At 36.8% G+C, this 18,889-nt stretch overlaps 1 protein-coding gene across 2 annotated transcripts; it reads right to left on the bottom strand.

Annotated features, from left to right (window-relative positions):
• Nucleotides 1-585: 585 nt before the first annotated feature.
• LOC21398546 lies at nt 586-14,636 on the bottom strand. 2 transcript variants are annotated; one of them, XM_024167478.1, is made up of 13 exons: nt 14,168-14,636; nt 13,950-14,097; nt 13,505-13,659; nt 12,688-12,870; nt 11,745-11,820; nt 10,983-11,060; nt 10,310-10,395; nt 9,707-9,780; nt 2,628-2,673; nt 1,898-2,007; nt 1,563-1,737; nt 1,147-1,266; nt 898-977 (listed from the first exon to the last, which is right to left on the bottom strand). In XM_024167478.1, the coding sequence occupies exons 1-12, from the start codon at nt 14,426-14,428 to the stop codon at nt 1,192-1,194; spliced, it is 1,467 nt and encodes a 488-aa protein (XP_024023246.1). In that variant the 5' UTR covers nt 14,429-14,636; the 3' UTR covers nt 898-977; nt 1,147-1,191. The 2 variants fall into 2 exon arrangements, with proteins under 2 accessions (XP_024023245.1, XP_024023246.1); XM_024167477.1 differs by lacking the exon at nt 1,147-1,266 and having other exon boundaries at nt 586-977.
• Between the last annotated feature and the right edge of the window lie 4,253 nt (nt 14,637-18,889).

Here is an 18,889-nt window from a genome sequence, read left to right as displayed (position 1 = left end):
CAAACCGAATCTTCTAGAACATTTGTCTTGGCAAATTTATGAATGTCGTTGCCCAATTTAGGACATTACTCTGTTTATTTATTTTCTATGATATATTTGTACTCTTTACTGCTTAGTGTTTAATTTTAGAAAATATTAATCAAATGATAATTGCTTTCTTAAACTTAGTAATTAATTATACACAAATGAAATTAAAGTAATTATACGCTCATTATTAATTATTATTATTACTTCATTCATTCAACAATTATAATGCTACTCGTTTTAATTTAATACAAAAAATTTACTCTTTTTAATTTATTTTAAAAAATGACTGACGATAATTGTTATCATTAAAAAAGTTGCCGACAAAAACATTTAGGGCTTGTTAGAATCAGGTTATCTAATTGTTACAGCACTTGGCCCCATGGGCGTAGGTTTTTAGCGAACCACGTAAAAATTTCTCTGTGCATTATTTATTTACTGCTTTTGTAGATAATAAGATTAATTAGTCGTTTCTTATTCAGAAAACTTAATTAATTAATTGTTGCAGAATCTGTTGCAACAGTAAACGTAAAACAGATCTTTAAACTTTATTCTATTCTCATTGCAAAAGGATCACATCTTACTCGTCATACATTATTATTGTGAAGCACTCTTGACTTTTATTGTAACCTCGTAGTGTATGTGAATCAATGATGGAATTTAGCCAAACCCAATTTTGCAATTTTTCTTGCGTAAAATAAATGTTTCAGTCTACTATGCTGTATGTGATCACTGACACTGACGTTGCTATACTTTTATCCATCTCTGTTGAAAATAAGCTTGTTTTTAGCTGAGTAAAGCACAGCAAAACCAGCCACAATGCCAGCTATAAGTAGTTTCAATGTCCTTAACTTGTGATACTTTGACTTGAAGCCATTGGTAAGGTACTCCACACCCCATCGCGAAAAGAAATGCAGCCCACACGTTTTTTGGAACTTCTGAATGGAAAATTCCTACAAAGAACAATGCAACAAGCTTTGATATAAGCATTGAAAATGCGTGATACTCAATATATCGAAGTATGAACGATGTTTTGTTCAAAGCTTATCAACATTTAGATCTATAAGGTATCTACAGAGCAGTGCAATCTTCTGGTGGAAAATGCAAGGAAAGTAGTCCAACCTAAAGTAAGATAGCTGGAGAACAGGCCAAAGGGAGAGGCTTTCCTCATTGGGATTCAAATTTACCCAAGTCATCAGCAAGTGTATCCAAACTGCGGTTGAAAGTTTCTAAAGAGAAACCCTGCATGTTTCTCAAGAATCATTGTTGACATTCGACTCGCATCTCCATTTCATGCAAGTGTAGAGGATTATATGGTCTAATTAAACTGTAACTCTTTAAGAAAATAAAAGAGAGCAAACAACCCTGTTGAGATTTTTCCACCACTAATTGAATCTTGGTTCTTCTATGTGTAAACAATTAGCGTGAGAAGAATGATTTTAACAAGGGCATACCAGCTTGATCATCTATAAGCATGTCAATATGCACTGATACATTGAGTAGAGAAGATTTGTGTAAGATTAGCGCTGGAATATTACCTTTGGCAACTTATCTTGATGTGCCAGATGATCGACGTGAAGCCTAACATTATATGAAGCAGGAATCCAAAAACGACGATCAACCTCAGAATATACATTTGCAATTATCTCAAACAACGTATGTGCTCCATTTTCTATCGCTTCCAAGATGGAAATTTCTCTACTTCTGCGATTCCTGAAGATTTGGGAATGTATGTCAAGGTTAAGTAGTTCCTGATACATCAAGCCAATAATGGAAAAAAAAAAAAAAAAGAACACACGCATTTGCTAATAATGGGACCCGTAGAGCATATAATACGATGAGAAGAAATTAGACAATAATTTATATTTCATACTTGAGATATCCACAAAGCATGTGCTTTGGCCAAAGGTTAACCCTCCCATGCATCGGGATTAAAGCATGTGGGGAAAGCTCCATAAAGGTGTAAGTTGTCTTGAAATAATCCTGCATAACATCAGCCTTATTAGTGAGATTTGTTTTAGCAAAATAGACTGTTTACGTGGACATGTGTAATTAAATTACAACAAAAATAAGCGCCCATGCCTTAAATATAAAGATAATCAGAATCGGCATGCCTGCATTATCTCTCATTAACTTTTGTTTTCTTTTTCAATTTCAGTTTTTTGGTCCAAATGCATCATAATTAAAAGCTTAATATAATGACTAAACCTTTTTTTTTCTCCCCTTCGATTGATTACAATCAATTTCAACTCTGGCTGGAAAACACACAACATTAGCTAGTTTATTACATTAAGAAAACGAACAGCAATCAGCCAATTGAGGCTAGCGGAATTTGTGTTTAGTGGCATGAGTTGGATTAATGTATTAAGTCTTGGCTTCAAGTCCCAGGAGATAATTAAAAAAAAAAAAAAAACAAAAAAAAACAAACAAACAACAATGACATGAAAACACCTGCAAAGAGATATTTATTTCCTTTTTTTTGTTATATTAAAAAAAGGGGTAAACAGTGTCCCAAAAATTGAAAGAGTTAGATTGGTAAACCATAAAATGATATTTCATTCATAGGAAATACAAAATGAAAAGTTATATGGTAATGCACTCACTTCCATATTTCCACCAGACCTGACGTCCAAGATGGTACTTCCTTGCCTGAAACAACAACAAAGACAGTTAGCAGTGAAGTTTCTAGAACGAAAAATTGTCATCATTGAAATAAAAACCAACTTTTAATGAATAGGAAATGAAATTTGAAAGCAAAGGTTAAGAAAAATAAATAAAAAAAAGGAAGAAAAATTGTGTTTCTCAAGTTCAGTTAGTTATTTTTCTGTTTAATGACATTGGTGTTGACGGTAGAATTTCATCAACAAGATTATGCCGGATTACCTCTCGGTGGTCCGCTAAGTTACCGGTCAAAACTAATTATTTTCTCATATTTATGCAGCTGATAGTGTTTTTTTTTTTTTTAGGTATATTGAAAGATGTATTGATTTGTTGTTAGAACGGAAGTAAAGAGACACGAATTTATAGTGGTACACTATAAAAAAGAGCTACATCTACTGGTTCTTGTATTTTTCCTTTTGTGCTTTTAAGATTACAAAAAAGCTCTCTCTCTTTCTCTCTGGGGCTTTGCCCTTTTTATAGCCTACAGATTACATATGGGTTTCTTTTGGGCGGACTGTCACAGGGGGTTTTCTGATGGTTTCTCTCAAGTAGCCTATTATCCTATCTGCCTAGACCGTAGCTTCTCAGCACCTTTTGGACTGTTCACTCACTCACTTTGTCCACTATTGCGACTCTGCGGATCCTCTGTGATTTTCATTGGTCCATTCCAGGCGATTTATGGGCAGGTAATCATTTCCTGTGCTACTGACCTTCTCCAAACCTAAACGTAACCTAGGAATTTCTCCCTTGTCCCCTCAGAGGCCTTTATTCTACATGCACACATATTCATGCGTTCTGCCCTCTGCACCTACATTATACTTCACAGAGTGCGACCTCTGTCTCGGTCGACCCCCTGATGGTACCCCTTCTGTTGCGAACAAATTACGCATGCCTCGACTGGATGTAGGGTCGACGGCTGTGTAAATCATCCCATACGATCGGCCTTTTCACCATATGGCGATGGGGGAATGAGCCTTAGGCGTCGACGGTTGCCTGACGTGGCGGGTTTTGGACCACGTGGAGCGTGGTCGTCATCCGACGTGTCAACGAATATTTTCCCACACAACAACTACCCCCTAGGTCGAGGCTTTTCTTTGGATTGCCTCGAGCTAGGCTGGGATTTGCTCTGGCCTTTCCATTTGCTTCGGGTGTGGGAGCCTAACTCCGAACCTCCCTTGTAATGATGGCTCTGACACTTCGAAGTCCTTCGAGAAGTGCAAACGTCGCGTCGGGTCGATCGCCACGCTGACGTGGGCTTTCATTTAAACGGACGAATCTGGGCCATTGGATCGTGTCTCTTCAGCTTCCCGCCTTCTCCCCAACCGTCGGATTGAGTGCCTTCGTTTCCGCTGTTGGATGCATACTCATTTCATCGGACGGTTGAGGGTCGAGGGCTTTTCGTTACTATAAATAATCTCTTCGTGCTTGTTCAAATCATCTTGAAACTAAACCGAAACTCTGTCAAAATTTCTCTAGGACTGTTCTTCATAATCTCCTATTGCAAACACGCGAATCTTCAGCGAAGTTCACCTCCGAGTTCTTGCACCCCTCTCGCTCCTTATTTTCTGGTAAGCATTCCTCCCCCCTCCTTCCTACTTTGATGTCTGTGTGTTTATTCTTTTGCCTGAGCTCGTAGTGGATTTTGAGAGAGGGGGATATGGTTTGAAAATGACGTAATAGGGGTGCTAGAACCTGATTTGGTGTTTTTCGCTATATTCTGAACTGGTCATGGGAGTTTTGAGTGAGCCTGGATTCTTATTTGGCTTTCTGGGTTTATTTGAATAATCGACCCTTGGTTTGAATTATCGTCGTCTAGATCATGTTTAGGTTAGAATCATCGTCGCCTATTTGAACTATCGTCGTTTAGCCTTAACTTTACTTGGCTAAGCTTTTAAACAACTTTAGACGCCGAAATGATTTCCTCTCCCCTCTCGATTTATAGGATATTGATCTTAGATTTTTCCTTCACAGTAATGGCACCTAAAAGGATTAACCGTCGAAGGGGATCATCGTCCGTGCCTCTTGTGGGCCGGATCCTTCTCCAACCGCCGAGTCTTCCTCCCTCTCTACCAACAGCGATCCAATTTTGAGGGACGTCTAGGACTACATCCCCGATCCTCGGGATAACGAGGACAACGTCGACCGCCTAGTGTAGCGTCTCCGCTTACTTGGTCGGTGGTGTTATCTCTGGCTACAGCGGATGACACCTTGGTGTCCCCGTGGCATCAGTGGGGGCGGATGAGGAGCGGCCGTCCTTCACAGCCGACTTCATGGCGCCAAAGACACGGCAGAGATAGGATTATGAGTTCCTTCAAGAGTCTCTTAAGCCACATTCCTTCGCAAATTCCATGTGTCATAGCTCTGAACTCAGCTTCTGCACTGTTTCTTGAAACCACTGTTTGTTTCTTACTTCTCCAAGTGACACGGTTTTCCCATATGAAGGTGCAATACCCTGATGTGGATCTTCGATCAGTAACTGAGCCTACTCAGTCTGCACCAGTAAAGATTTCTATTCTCATGTTTGTGTTCTTCTTAAAGTACAAGCCTTTGCCATGAGTCATCTTGAGATACCTCAGAATTCGATAAACAGCCGTCATATGCTCTTTCATGGGATTATTCATGAACTGGCTCACAACACTCACTGAAAAACCAATGTCGGGCCTAGTGTGTGAGAGGTAGATGAGTTTCCCAACTAGTCTCTGATATCTTCCCTTGTCAAGTGGTGTATCATTCTCCCCAAGTCCTAATTTCGTGTTCAGATCCATAAGCGTATCTGCAGGCTTGCATCCGAGCATTCCAGTGTCTTTTAGGAGATCTAGGACATATTTTCCCTGAGAGACCGATATTCCATCTTTTGTTCAAGCCACTTCCATTCCTAGGAAGTATTTGAGGGTTCCTAGGTCTTTGATCTCGAACTCTTTTGCAAGGAAGTTCTTCAATCTTTTCATTTCTTCTAAGAAATCTCCTGTAAGGACAATGTCATTGACGTAGACAATGAGAATGGACGACTCCCCTCTTCCTGATCGCTTGATAAAAAGAGAGTGATCCGCCTGACACTGTGAAAATCGGTCAAACCAAGCTCGAGGTGACTGTTTTAGTCCATACAATGACTTTTTGAGTTTGCAAACTTTATTATTTGTTGCTTGAGTTCCGAGACCAGGAGGAATCTCCATGTATACTTCTTCTTCGAGGTCACCATTGAGGAAGGCATTCTTGACATCAAGCTGGAATAGTGGCCAGTCTAAGTTAGCTGCAAGGGATAAGAGAACTCTTACAGTGTTGAGTTTAGCAATCGGGACAAATGTTTCCTGGTAATCAATGTCGTAAGATTGCATGAATCCTTTCGCAACTAGTCGGGCTTTGAATCGTTCCACACTTCCATTTGACTTGTGTTTTATCGTGAATATCCATTTGCAGCCCACAGGTCGTTTTCCTTGTGGCAAGTCAACTATCTCCCATGTATTGTTCTTTTCTAAGGCCCAAACTTCTTCCATAATAGCTGCCTTCCAATGTGGTATCTCAATGGCTTCATGAATGTTGTTGGGAACCTGTATCTTGTCAAGATTGGAGACAAAAGCACGATATTCTGGAGGTAATCTTTTGTAAGACAAGAAGTTATAAATAAGATGATTTGTGTAGGATCTCACTCCTTTTCTTACGGCAATGGGCCGATTATCATGAAGCTCGATAGTGGAAGAGTCATGTTGGGAGTTACCTTGTGTTACTTCTAAAGGACTTAGAGTTGGTTCCGACTCTTGGACTTGCTGAAGGATTGCTTGTTGTTCTATCTCCTTTAGATGCCATTTCTTTCTAGAATAAACACTATTTTTTAACAGGAGAAGGAGAATGATGTGATGGAAATTTGTTTAGTAACTCTTGAGATGAATTCTGAGAAAGGACTTCAACAGGAGACTGGGTGATTGGATTTGGATCAAGAACACGAAGGTCGTGATAGGGTTGAGTTTCAATGATGTCCCAAAACTGATGTTCTTTTGACGCACTATCCTCCTGAACGTTAGTTTTTGGGTAGTAGGGTTGTTCCTCAAGGAAGGTAACATCCATCAAGTTATAGAATCTCCTTGTGATGGGTGAGTAACATTTATACCCTTTTTTATTTGGTGAGTACCCAAGAAAAATGCATTTGATTGCTCCGGGATCGAGTTTGCTTCGGTTATGAGGATAAACATAAACAAAGGCTGACCAGGCAAACAGTTTGGGTGGAATGGTGGAAATGAAACGACTTTCTGGATAGGCTTTGAGAAGAACTTGACTCGGAGTTTGAAATTTTAGCATACGGGATGACATTATGTTGATAAGATAAGCTGCCGTAAGAACAGCTTCTCCCCAGAAGTGTTTTGGAACATGAGAAGTGAACATCAAGGACCTACCAACCTCAAGGAGATGCCTATTCTTTCTCTCGGCTATCCCATTCTGTTCATGAGTATCGACACAAGAACTCTGATTAATAATGCCCTGGCTATTCAGATTATCTCCTAGAATAGTTTTATAATATTCTTTTGCATTATCAGTCCTGAAAACTTGAATTTTTGTTTTGAATTGTGTTTGGATCATGGTGTTGAATTTTTTGAAGATTTGCTCTACTTCTGATTTTTCTTTCATGAGAAATATCCAGGTAATTCTTGTGTGATCATTAATAAAGGATACAAACCAACGTGTCCCGGTAATTCTTGTGTGATGGTCCCCAGACATCACTATGAATCATAGAGAAAGGATGTGACATGTTCTATGATCGACTGGGATAAGAATTACGAACATGCTTTGAAAGATGGCACACTTCACATTGAAAATTCTTAGATCTTTTATTTCTGAATAATGAAGAGAACAGTTTTTCAAGATAAAAGAAATTAGGATGTCCTAGATGATAGTGTCATAACATAATTTCACTATCCTTATTTGAAGAAATAGAAACACAACTATTGTGAGACTGATTTGAGAAGACTGCTTCGTGAGCTTATTTTTCCACAAAGTGATCGCCTTTGAGGAGATAGAGTCCCGAGCACGCCTCAACACTGCCAATCATCTTCCCCGAATCCGAGTCCTAAAATTCACACATATTTTGGAAGAATTTAGCAACGCAATTCTTATCTCGGGTCAGTTTACTGATTGACAGTAGATTATAATCAAAATTCGGTACAAGTAAGATAGAATGAAGAGACAAAGTCTTAGAAATTGTAACCGAACCAAAGCCTGCAACTTTTGAAATGTAGCCATCTGCAATCTTAACTAAGTGATTTTCATTGCTAGGCATAAAATCAGTAAGAAGGGATTTATCTCCCGTCATGTGGTCTGAAGCGCCCGAGTCAACAATCCAAATATCATTTCTTTCCCTGCTAACAATCAATGCTTTTGAGAAATTACCTTTTTGAGCAAGGGACCATGTAGCAACAATGGAAGAGCCGGAGGATTAACTGATCATCTTTTGAAGAAGTTCAAGCTGTTCTTTGCTAAAGAGAACCGGTTCGGTGGTGCTATTCTCACTGGTTGAGGATGCAATATTGCCACGGCTTTCAGGTGTTGGGTGTGAGGGTTCCCAATCAACAGGTTTTCCATGAATCTTCCAACAAGTATCCCTGGTATGGCTTGTTTTCTGACAATGCTCACACTAGGTTTTGCCTCTTCTCGCCTTGTTCTCTATGTTGTTCGGTTGAGGTCCACGCACAGCAAGGGTTGATCCTTCAGTGGCTGTAGCTATGGGCAGATTGTTGGGTGTTCCCATCTTTCGGCTTTCTTCCCTTCTTACCTCCGAGAAGGCTTCTCTTAGACTTGGCAGAGGTTTTGTGCCCAAAATTCTCCCACGGACTTCATCTAGATCCTTATTAAGTCCCATTAAAAACTTAAAACACTCATTTTTTCTCAATGATCTGCCTATACCGATTTCCATCATTCGGACTCTCCCAAGTATACTCTTCAAACAAGTCTAACTGTTGCCAATAACAAGAGTATTATAGTATTGGGTAACATAAGTTTCACCTTGTCGGAGATCATTCGACTCTAATACCATAAATGGTGTTTTCGTTGCTAGAGTAGGTGTCTTTGGCAGCATCCCAAATTTCTTTGGCAGTACTATAGAGGAGAAAATTTTCTTCAATATCGTTGATCATAGAGTTGATCAACCAAGACATTACCATGATGTCCTCAGCCCTCCAAGACCGGTACTTAGGGTCTTTTTCTCTTGGTGAGGTTGACAGGCCTGTGAGGTGGTCCTCCTTCCCTTTCCCACGAATAAACATGAGAACGGACTGTGACCACTACAAATAGTTATGCCCGTTCAGCTTGTGGCTTGTGATTGGTAGAATCCCACTGTTGTCCGTGCCTCCATTGTTTCCTGCCACCGGATTTTCCTGATTGGAGGTAATTTCAGAGGTGGAGCTTCCTCAGTCTGCTGCCATGCCGTATTTTGCCATTGTATATGGGACTATAGGAGAGTTGATGGGAAAAAACAGGGGTTACTGGACAGAGTCAGAGGCAGGGCTCTGATTCCATAAAGAATTGAATGAAGAATATAGTTCTTTTCATTGATTTAGAATAGTACAGAGGCTGAATATATATACAAGGAGGCATGATCTGCTGCCTTATTCTAAGGAAATAATACTGATTTCTAGCCTAATATGATCAAGAAAATATCAGGAAATATTTCCTGATTTCCTAAATTAACTCAAGAAGGAAAGTTTGACAAATCAAGGCTAATCTACAACCTGTCACAGCCGGAGCAAGGCTGTACAATCCAGAAGGTGATGCAACCCAATCCGGATTTTCAACCAGAACATCTAACATCTTAAGTTCTGCATCCAGCCTAAAGAGGATCTTCTTCATAATTTAAAATAAAAATTTACTATGATCAATTTTCTAGGGAATTATCCGAAATTATTCAGATAAGCACCAAGTTGATACAGATAGATATACTATAACATGCAAATATTTTTCTCAATCTCTCATAAAAAAATAAATGAAAAAATCAAAACCCATTAATGGAGCACCGTCATCTTTAACTGAATCTTACCCAACACAATGATCACCAACAACAATGGAGTGTGTACGGACATGAAGCAATCCCATATGACCATCTGTGTGTCCCTGAATGAAGAACTGTTTAATTCCAGAGGCAACAATGTAGAAGCATGTTTTGGTGATAGATATATGAAACTATGGCTTTTAAGTTACATCTGAAGATAGTTCTGACACTTTGACTCAAGTTCCTGACCTGTTGATCACAATTGGTATTCTTATATTTATTTTTCTTGGTTGTAAATTTTGGAACGAAGATCTAAACCAGCCTCCACCCAAACTCAAATGCAGATGCATATAAACTCTTATACTAGATCTCTGAACCATGATACTTACAAACATCAATAGAAAAATGATACTCGATGGAAAAATGAAATAATCAAGATTATTTCCAAACATGTACTACATGAAACAAGTGTAGTAAATTTAGATTTTATTGCTTCTATATGGTATCACCAAGAGCAACCTTTTACTTTTTTGAGAAAAACTATAGAGTCAGAAGAGCTATATTGCCACTTGTAATAGGAAACTAGAGTGTGCATAAAGATATACGAGTCACTTCTTAAATTTTGAGAAAGGTCAAGTGAGTAAGAAATACCGGAGCAAAAATGACATTCAATCTCTGACCACCAATGCAAATGTCTTCATTTCCAGTAATCGAAGTATAACCAAGAGACCAAACATCTGTCAGTTTATGACTATGATGTTAGAATCTAGAAGTTAAGAAGAAGTTGAAGTATAAGCAAGAGACCTGTCATTGTCAGCATAGAAGACTATGAAATTAGAAACTAAAACCTAAACAAAACAAACAAAATTTAGAAATCAGTACTAAATAATAAAACTGCATTTAAATACCTAATGGTACCAAAAGTTCGAAAAACTGATAGCATCCATCAAAATCATGTTAGAGAAACCAAAATGCGCATCCATTTTACCATAAAAATACATTTCACAGACTATTAACAGTATGATATCATAATCCATGGAAGCATAGATGTCAAGGAAACCACTAAAATTAGAATTAAATTAAAAACAACAGATAGCATTATTATAAATAGTTTAAATGGCTCGTACTTTGAAAAAAGTTTAGGAATCTTTACACCTGACCATAAGAGACACTTTCCTTAGTTAAGTACATATGAACCTAAGGTTATGAGAAGTACAGACTTGGTAGTCCCCACTGCCCCTCAAATAAAAGAAACCGAAGAAAGGTAGAACAGAGAGAGGAAATAGAAGACAGTAAATAGAAACTAAAAATGTGCAATTGTAACCTTTTCCAATGCGACGCATGGTATTTTCATGTGCTAATAACACAGCATTAGGATTGCATTGTTGGACAACAGATAAACCTGGAAAAGAACAGAAAGAACAACAGGAAAAACTTCTGAGATACGAGGCAAGTCCTTTATGTATCTGGCTATTTAATAGGACCTACGAGCATCTCCAATGCAATGCTATAATTGATGTTCCAATTGCAAATTTAACATTTGAGTGCAAAAAGCACTGTCCAATGCAATACTATTTGTTGTGCCAAATTTCCCATATGCTAAACTTTGTGGCAAATTTCCCACCAAATATAGCATATGAGAAATGTGGCATTTGATTACTATTGGTTGAAATGTTTACTTTTTCATGTAATCATACTTTTTCATGTAATCATTGCAACTTTTGCATTTTCTAATTATTCTAAAAATAAAAGTGTACTTTTCCCAACTTTCAAAACTTAATGATTATGGAAAAAAGTAGATTTAGCATTTCAAATAGCATTATGCATTGGAACAAAAATGAAAATAACATACCATATCACACTTTTTAAGACTAAATATACAATTGGCATTAACATTTGCATTGGAGATGGTCTAATAGGTTAGTTCAAAAATTTGCAATCAGGAAAAAACAAGCCAATCGGGCCCCTAGTCGCCAGATTTATATGAAATCATGGTAGAGAAGTAGCTAACTCATCAACTTTATACTTAAAAAAGTCATATTTAATCTCCTAGTGCTGGTTTGGTTGGTTGCATATCAAAACTTACCATCTACATGATCGTGGTGGTGATGAGTAATAAAGACAACCAACTTTTTGGGCAAAGAAGAAACAATATCCTTGAGCTGAACACAACACATAAACAATGACGTCAACTTTGTTTTGCCAAAAAAAAAAAGACGATCACACTCGAATCTTAATAATTTAGAAAAAGGGAACTCTCTGTAACATGAACAAAGGCACAAGTTGAACAAATAGCTACAAGCCTACATCATCAAGCTAGTAGGAATTTGCATCTGCTGAAATCCAAAGTCATTTTTACCGATCATAACTGAAACCAAGTTTTAACAAATGTGAAAGGCTCATAAAAGTCATAAAAGGACTAAAGAAGTACCAAAATTCAATTAAATAAAAAATATAGAAACACACACACACGCCCACCCACACAAAAGTTTGCCTTCACTTACAAATTTTATTTTCATTAAAAGGCCAATAGTTATAAAGTACTAAAATAGAGATACATATTTTTGGTGCAATTGATATCCAAAATCAGAATTGGATCCTAACTTGAGTAAACTACTGGATGGATTAATTCAATCCTTTTTCAGGGAATCACTAGATGGATAACTTTAGTTCGTAACTCAATAAAGAATAAAAAAATTCAGTCAGATATTAAAACAGCATCAGTAATATAATCAAACATTAAATTGGGGTTGAATTCAGATGAGTTCAAACCTCTGATAAAATTTTAGACAGACCCTAACTCAAACATTGTCTCGTACAAGAAGCAGTTAGCACACAGGCAAGTTCCCTAGGATTTTCTACCAAGATATGGGGTAAGCGCAGACATATACTTAATCATTGAAAAGAATAGGCCTTTGAGAGAGGAGTTAACTCCTTTTCTTTTACCAAAGTCGAGCAAAAGATAGCTCAAATTTGAATTCATTTGTGAAAAGCATCAGAAGAGCAATTTTCTCAGCAAATGACAATACCTCTTCATAAAGATTGGAGTGACATCCTGGATCTACTATCAATGCATCCCCAGAAGCAACAAAACTAGCATCGTCACAGTCAGCTGAGGGACTCTCAGGTGCAAATACAATCAAGTTCGTTGTAGTAAATGGTTTTAGTGTCCTACTTTTCATGGGTACAATTGTAACACCGGGAGGGTACTCCTGAAAATGAGGAAAGGTATTTAATCTCCAAAGATAATTTTGTGTGCTGCATCTTTAAAAAAAAAATTGAAAAACAAAAAACAAAACAAAACAGTTAGTAGAGATTATAAAAGAGAGAAGATAAAGAGCGTCAGGTTGTGTTGTACACCAGCATTCACAATGTGAGTGTCCCACAAGTTTGGGGCCCACATGTGGGACTCACCTATTGTGAGTAGTTATGTCGGACACTACTAATCTTGAACATCACTGTTTTTTACCAATGATACATGTCGATGTATATTACATATAAGAATGACGCCATATTTTCAACTGATAATCCAATATTTTATCTCCTTTCCTCTCCTATGACTAACTGCATTGCCCCTTGCAAAAGTTTGAAAGTGCATCGTAAATCATCTTCGAAAAACCAATCAACAGTATGCATAAACCTCCAGTATTGATGATTTCGTGGAAGGATTTGGTTTATCATACACTCCCTAATCACTCAAATACAGCAAAATGAAGTAACAGACAAGGTCTTTAGAATTCTAATCGAAAGGAATAAAAACAATGAGGCAAAATGAAAAGACAACAGCACTCTAATATAGTCTTTATACCCCATCTAAAAAAGACAGCTAGTGAAAAGAGATCAAACCTGATAATTTAAATTTTGGGGAACTTTCCATATTTTAGCTTCCAATGAGTCATTTACAAGGCCAGCAACTACCAAAGGCCCTATACGGTCACCATTTGGTTTCACATCCACAAGCCAATTCAAACTACTTTGTGCAGACATCCACTTACATGACTCTGCATGGCATTTTTCCAAAAGGTAGATATAGATTATAGACTAGTGAGCTAGATGAGATAATCTCACTTTCAGGCAAATAACTACAACAGAGGTCACTAACTCATATGGCATGATAATAGAACTAAAACTACAAAATCAATGTGGAATGGTAAAATTCACACACACACACAAATATATATACACCAAAAGGATTAGATTGTTAAAAAAATAAATAAGCCCCCAGTTGATTCTTTGTCCTTGGTTTCATAATTTGCATATAATACCATGGGAAAAGTGGGTACGAGTAAACCTTGTAAATTGGGATCCCCAGACACCAAAAGTCCCAAAATGAAAAGAGTGTGAAAAGGAGGCCCTGGTCCAAACTCAGCTTCTTCAACGAACTTCCAGAACCTCCAATTTCCCCATTCAGCATCCCCAAAAACCACTTGTTCCAGAACCTACAAACCCTAAACTGATCAAAAAAACAAAATTCGAAAGCAAAAAACTCGGTAGAAACTGCACAAGTACCCGTTTGAGAGCCAAATTGACATCGAACTTCCTCAATTCAATCATCTCCGAGCACGATTCCGCGTCATGAATAGAAATCGGAGGCTCGGACTCTCCTTCTAGAGGGTTCAACCGCGTCGACGGCAAGTCCCAGAGATCGGAATCGGCGAAAGAGTCATACTCCTCGTCGCCGAACTGCGGCGGTCGTTTCTGCTTGACGAGGAGGAATTCGGCCTCGTTTCGAGGGTTCTTGAGGATGACAGCGAAGTTGTACGTCGCCATTGAAACATGAATTGCAGAGCTCGAAATGAGAGTTCGAAGACGGAGAAGAGTAGGTAAGAGTTGGGTAGCTGTTTTGACACGTGGCTAACTATCGTGGCGGTAGCACAGAAAATTGGTGAGGAAAGAGAGGAGCCTTAACACAGCGTTATGGCGGCGGTTGCTTACTTTACTTAGGATAGGTGGTCGTTGATGTTAGTTAATGGCCGTTGGTGTCGGTTAAGCATATGTGCATTTTTTATTTTATTTTTTTTCATAGAGCTATGAATATGGATCGGACTAGGCGGGCCGACCTGAGGCAACCGGGCCGCATTAGGGTGTGAGCAGGACCTAGATTTATGGCAGCAGCTCGGATCTAATTTTATTTCAAACGAGAAAATATGGCAAATAGTTTTTTTTTTTTTTTTTTTTTGAGAATGCAAATAGTATTTTTCGATATGCTTTTGAAGTTTATAACGTATTTTTTAATGTTAGTAAATAATAGCATACTTTAAGACTTTAAGTTATGAGACTTTATAGGTTAAATTTTTTATACACATATCTAACGATTAAAAAAACTTAGCCTACCGATACGCTAGGCCGAGAATCTCTCTTAAATTATTTTGAGTCTATGCTTTTACGTATTTGCCCCTACTTTTTTCTTTTTCTCTTACCCGGTTGCACTCTCTATCCTCTATCTCTTCCCCTCATTGATTCTTTTCTCTCTCCTCAGCCCAATTTCTCTCTCTCCCTCTAATCTCTATCCTCTGCCCGTCTCTATATTCCTCATCTCGATCATCTACAATCGGTGATTGAATTTCTTAATAAATACAATATTTATCATTCGTTAGATTTTTGAGTAAACATGTTATTTCTAAATAAATATGATATTTTTTTAGTTGCCGGGCTAACTGTTAAATTTTCACATAAAATATGGTATTTCTAAGTAAATATAAAATTTAAGGGTAAAAATGGCATTTACCGATAGGCGACGTCGATACTGGCAACCGTATTTACCGGTCGCTGGTGCATGCTATATTTACAGGTAAATATGATATTTATGGTTAAATACAGTATTTATTGGTGAATACAATATTTATGAAATATGGTATTTACAGGTCGTCGATCACTAGTCACCGGTGCCCGTCGCCAGTTGTCGCCCAGGTCACCAGACACCGATAGTCGGCCATGGTAGACCTAACCAAATGGGAGAAGGAGAAAGAGTTGGGAAACAGAACGAGCAAGGAGGATAGTACCTATGTAATTATGCTATTTATTGCACATTCTTAAAAATTATGCTATAATTTAGTAACTACCCTATTGAATATGCTATTGCACTCATTCTTCCATTTTAAAAATATATATAAAATACATAGGTCGTACATTTTTATTAACGGATCAGCCCATACTGCCTCCTTATATAGATGGGACGTATCAAGCAGTTCATATTTACACTACTACTCAGCCATGGGAACACTTCAACAATTCTCTTTTGATATTAGTAGAGGGTCTTATTTATTTATTAACATAAGATTAGTGGGGTAAAAATGTTTCTATTAAATTGTTTACTTACTAAAATTGGGGAATGGAAGTCAATCACATATTTACTTGTTCCTTTTTTTTTTTAGAAATGACATTGACAATCTCATGCTCTCATATGGATTGACACTTCCAATCTTAAGTACTATATTATTATATTACCCCTAATTTAAGTATAGATAATAAACTTTTAAAAGTACAAAAAAAAAACCAAAAAAGTTAAAAGAAATGATATTTTTTGTCTGATTTGAATAACACGGGATACTTTTTGAATTTGAAAACTCAAAGATAAAAGTTGTATTTAGGTAAAATTGAAAGAATACATTTTGAATTTTCTCAAATAATAAGATGAGTTTGTGTTATGTATCCTTAAATTCCCTTCCACATAAACTATGATTGATCAACAGAAAACAAAATGTCTAGTATCGTAAAGAAGACGTATAATAAGAACACGATCGAGTTAGGAAAATGTAATTTATAATAATAATGAACATACCGTCTTTGTCAGAGTTATTTTTTGCATTTTTACCAGCCTTCTTATCCTCAACAAGAATAAATTCTAATTCTTCGTCCACGCCATTTGATTTGTAAGGAGCAAATCCATATATACAATTAAGTTACAAAAGCATACTCATATAGAAAATCAAGTTATACAATTTTGGACGATATGACCAAAAACGAAATTTGTTTATGCGTTTTTTCCCCCTATATGATGAATTGTTCCCTTTGATGTATTGATGAAAACCAGAATCTTTTTTTTTTTTCCTTCCAAAAATATGCAATAAGAAAACTTTCAATAATAAATAATTAATATTTTGTTAAATAGAACAGATTATATATTCATTGAATTACAAAGTGGACGTACAGTTTTAACTTATTTTTCTTATAAAATAGGGACACAACTAATTTAATTTTATAATGAAAGTGGAGCCACGTGGATTTACTTATCAACATGAAGTTCAAGCATCGCTGCTTTCGTGATTTAATAGTCTTATCAAAACAAAAATACTACTTTCATGATCTAATAGTATTATCAAAACAAAAATTTAGAAGGTTAGGATCATTTTAATTCACGGCTTTTTAATAAACAATTTGAATTTTTTTCCATGTACAAATTATGACATCATTCAATAATAAACATGTTTAAGAATCCATTACTAAAAATTTTCGTTGTATATAATTAAAAAAAAAAAAAAGCAAGAAAAGCAAGTAAGAGATATTCCAAGGTACGTAGTTCAAGAAAAACTCACAAATTTTGGCACTGCTTATCAATAACTGCTGACAGATTCGTAATCTTCACTCTCAACTCCATAAATCTATCCTGAGAGAATCCGTCAAAGATTTTGAGCTCAACAGTCTCTTGAAAGCCTTTGTTATCGACCGAGTGAAATATTCAGACATTGATGGGTCGTTCTGTCAAGCGCGATATATTTTCTTCTATATTTTTCTTCAGCTTACTATTTTCAAGTTCAAAAGAATCTGCATGAGCTTGAAAATGATCATAGTAATGAATGTAACGTAATTCGTCAAGGTTTTGATGCTCATTTGAAAGCTTGTCATCTTCAACAATTCTACAAAATGTGTCCATAAAATGTGATCCCATGTATGTTGGTTGCCAGTTTTTGCACCACCAAAGCCAGCTGCCAAATAGGAAGAAAAAGTCAATAAATAAGGGAAAAGTGATCTTTTCATTAGTACTTTCTCCATTTTCCTCTCTTAGGTTTTGAACAAACCTTTCTTTTCTTCCTATTTTCTTTTACTCGTGCTGAACAAAAATTAAAGCGTATATATATATATATATATATATATATATGTGCATGCATGAAGCACTAATAGTTGTAGCCAATACTTAAATTAGGTTCTTAATATATAGCATTCGTTTTTATAGATCTTTCCTCTCATAAATTGTGTTACCTAAGTCCGAACCAATAATCTTGAATTTAGAATACCCTTCTGCCCTTACGACTTTTTAATTGGCTAAATCCTATTTGCCTCCTTCGGGGACATTTCTCACTTTCTCGAACAAGTAAGAAATACTCGCCATTAATACGTAAAGCATTACCACACTGAGGAACACTAGGGCACCACTTAACTTTTCTATTATCCTCAATATATGACTCCAAAAGAAAGCGGTCAAACTTCTCTGCTAGATCAGTATCCTTAGCAGTAACTAGAATTCTGACTTTTGCCTCATCACAAACAGCATTGCAATTGTGTTCCATGCATCTAAAGCGCCGCCTGCTTTAGCCCTCTTTTATTTTTACAACAAAGTGTTCTGTCCAGCCTATTTAATTAGTGTAGACATAGAAAAAATTTAAATCAAATAATTAGGAACTATATTTTATGTGAAAGCTATGATGCAAGTTACAAACAAATAAAAGGGATTTTTTTTTAGTCACGTTAAATGAAACGATTTATCCTCCATATTATGCTGTCAGTCTAAAATTACTTAATTGTCAGAACCAGAGTTTTCTAGGGAATCATTTGCACTATTGGATTATGCGACATATGTAAGTATATTTTATCTTTAAATATATTCTTATTGTCTAACCTTTTTATTTTTGTTAATTAATAATTTTCGTTTCTCTTCATTACATAGTCAGATGGTTGACGAGAGGCAAACTCAAATTCACAGTCCGATTCAAGCGCCTCTACCCCCTGCCGTCGATGAGGTCGCCATTCTTGAAACGTGCTTGAGTCATCAAAAAGAGCGGGACCTAAAATCCATCGACGACAGAGGGGGTTCTAATTCTCCCTCTTCTGGGTCTCAGTCTGGGTTCCAGCATACACGATTATTTCCTACTTTGTAACAATAGTTTGCACATAATGAGACAAAGTTAATGTTTACATCCCTCCGCCCCCACCGGGTTTCATGCCTCCAACTGGAGAAGAAGAAGATAATAATAATGTAAACCTAGGAGATTAGACTTTATATATATATATATA

This window comes from Morus notabilis, unplaced genomic scaffold, assembly GCF_000414095.1.
Source record: "Morus notabilis unplaced genomic scaffold, ASM41409v2 Scaffold20, whole genome shotgun sequence".
Taxonomy (NCBI): Eukaryota; Viridiplantae; Streptophyta; class Magnoliopsida; order Rosales; family Moraceae; genus Morus; species Morus notabilis.
Note: the sequence above shows the minus strand (reverse complement) of the source record. Positions and strands in the feature narration are given on the sequence as shown.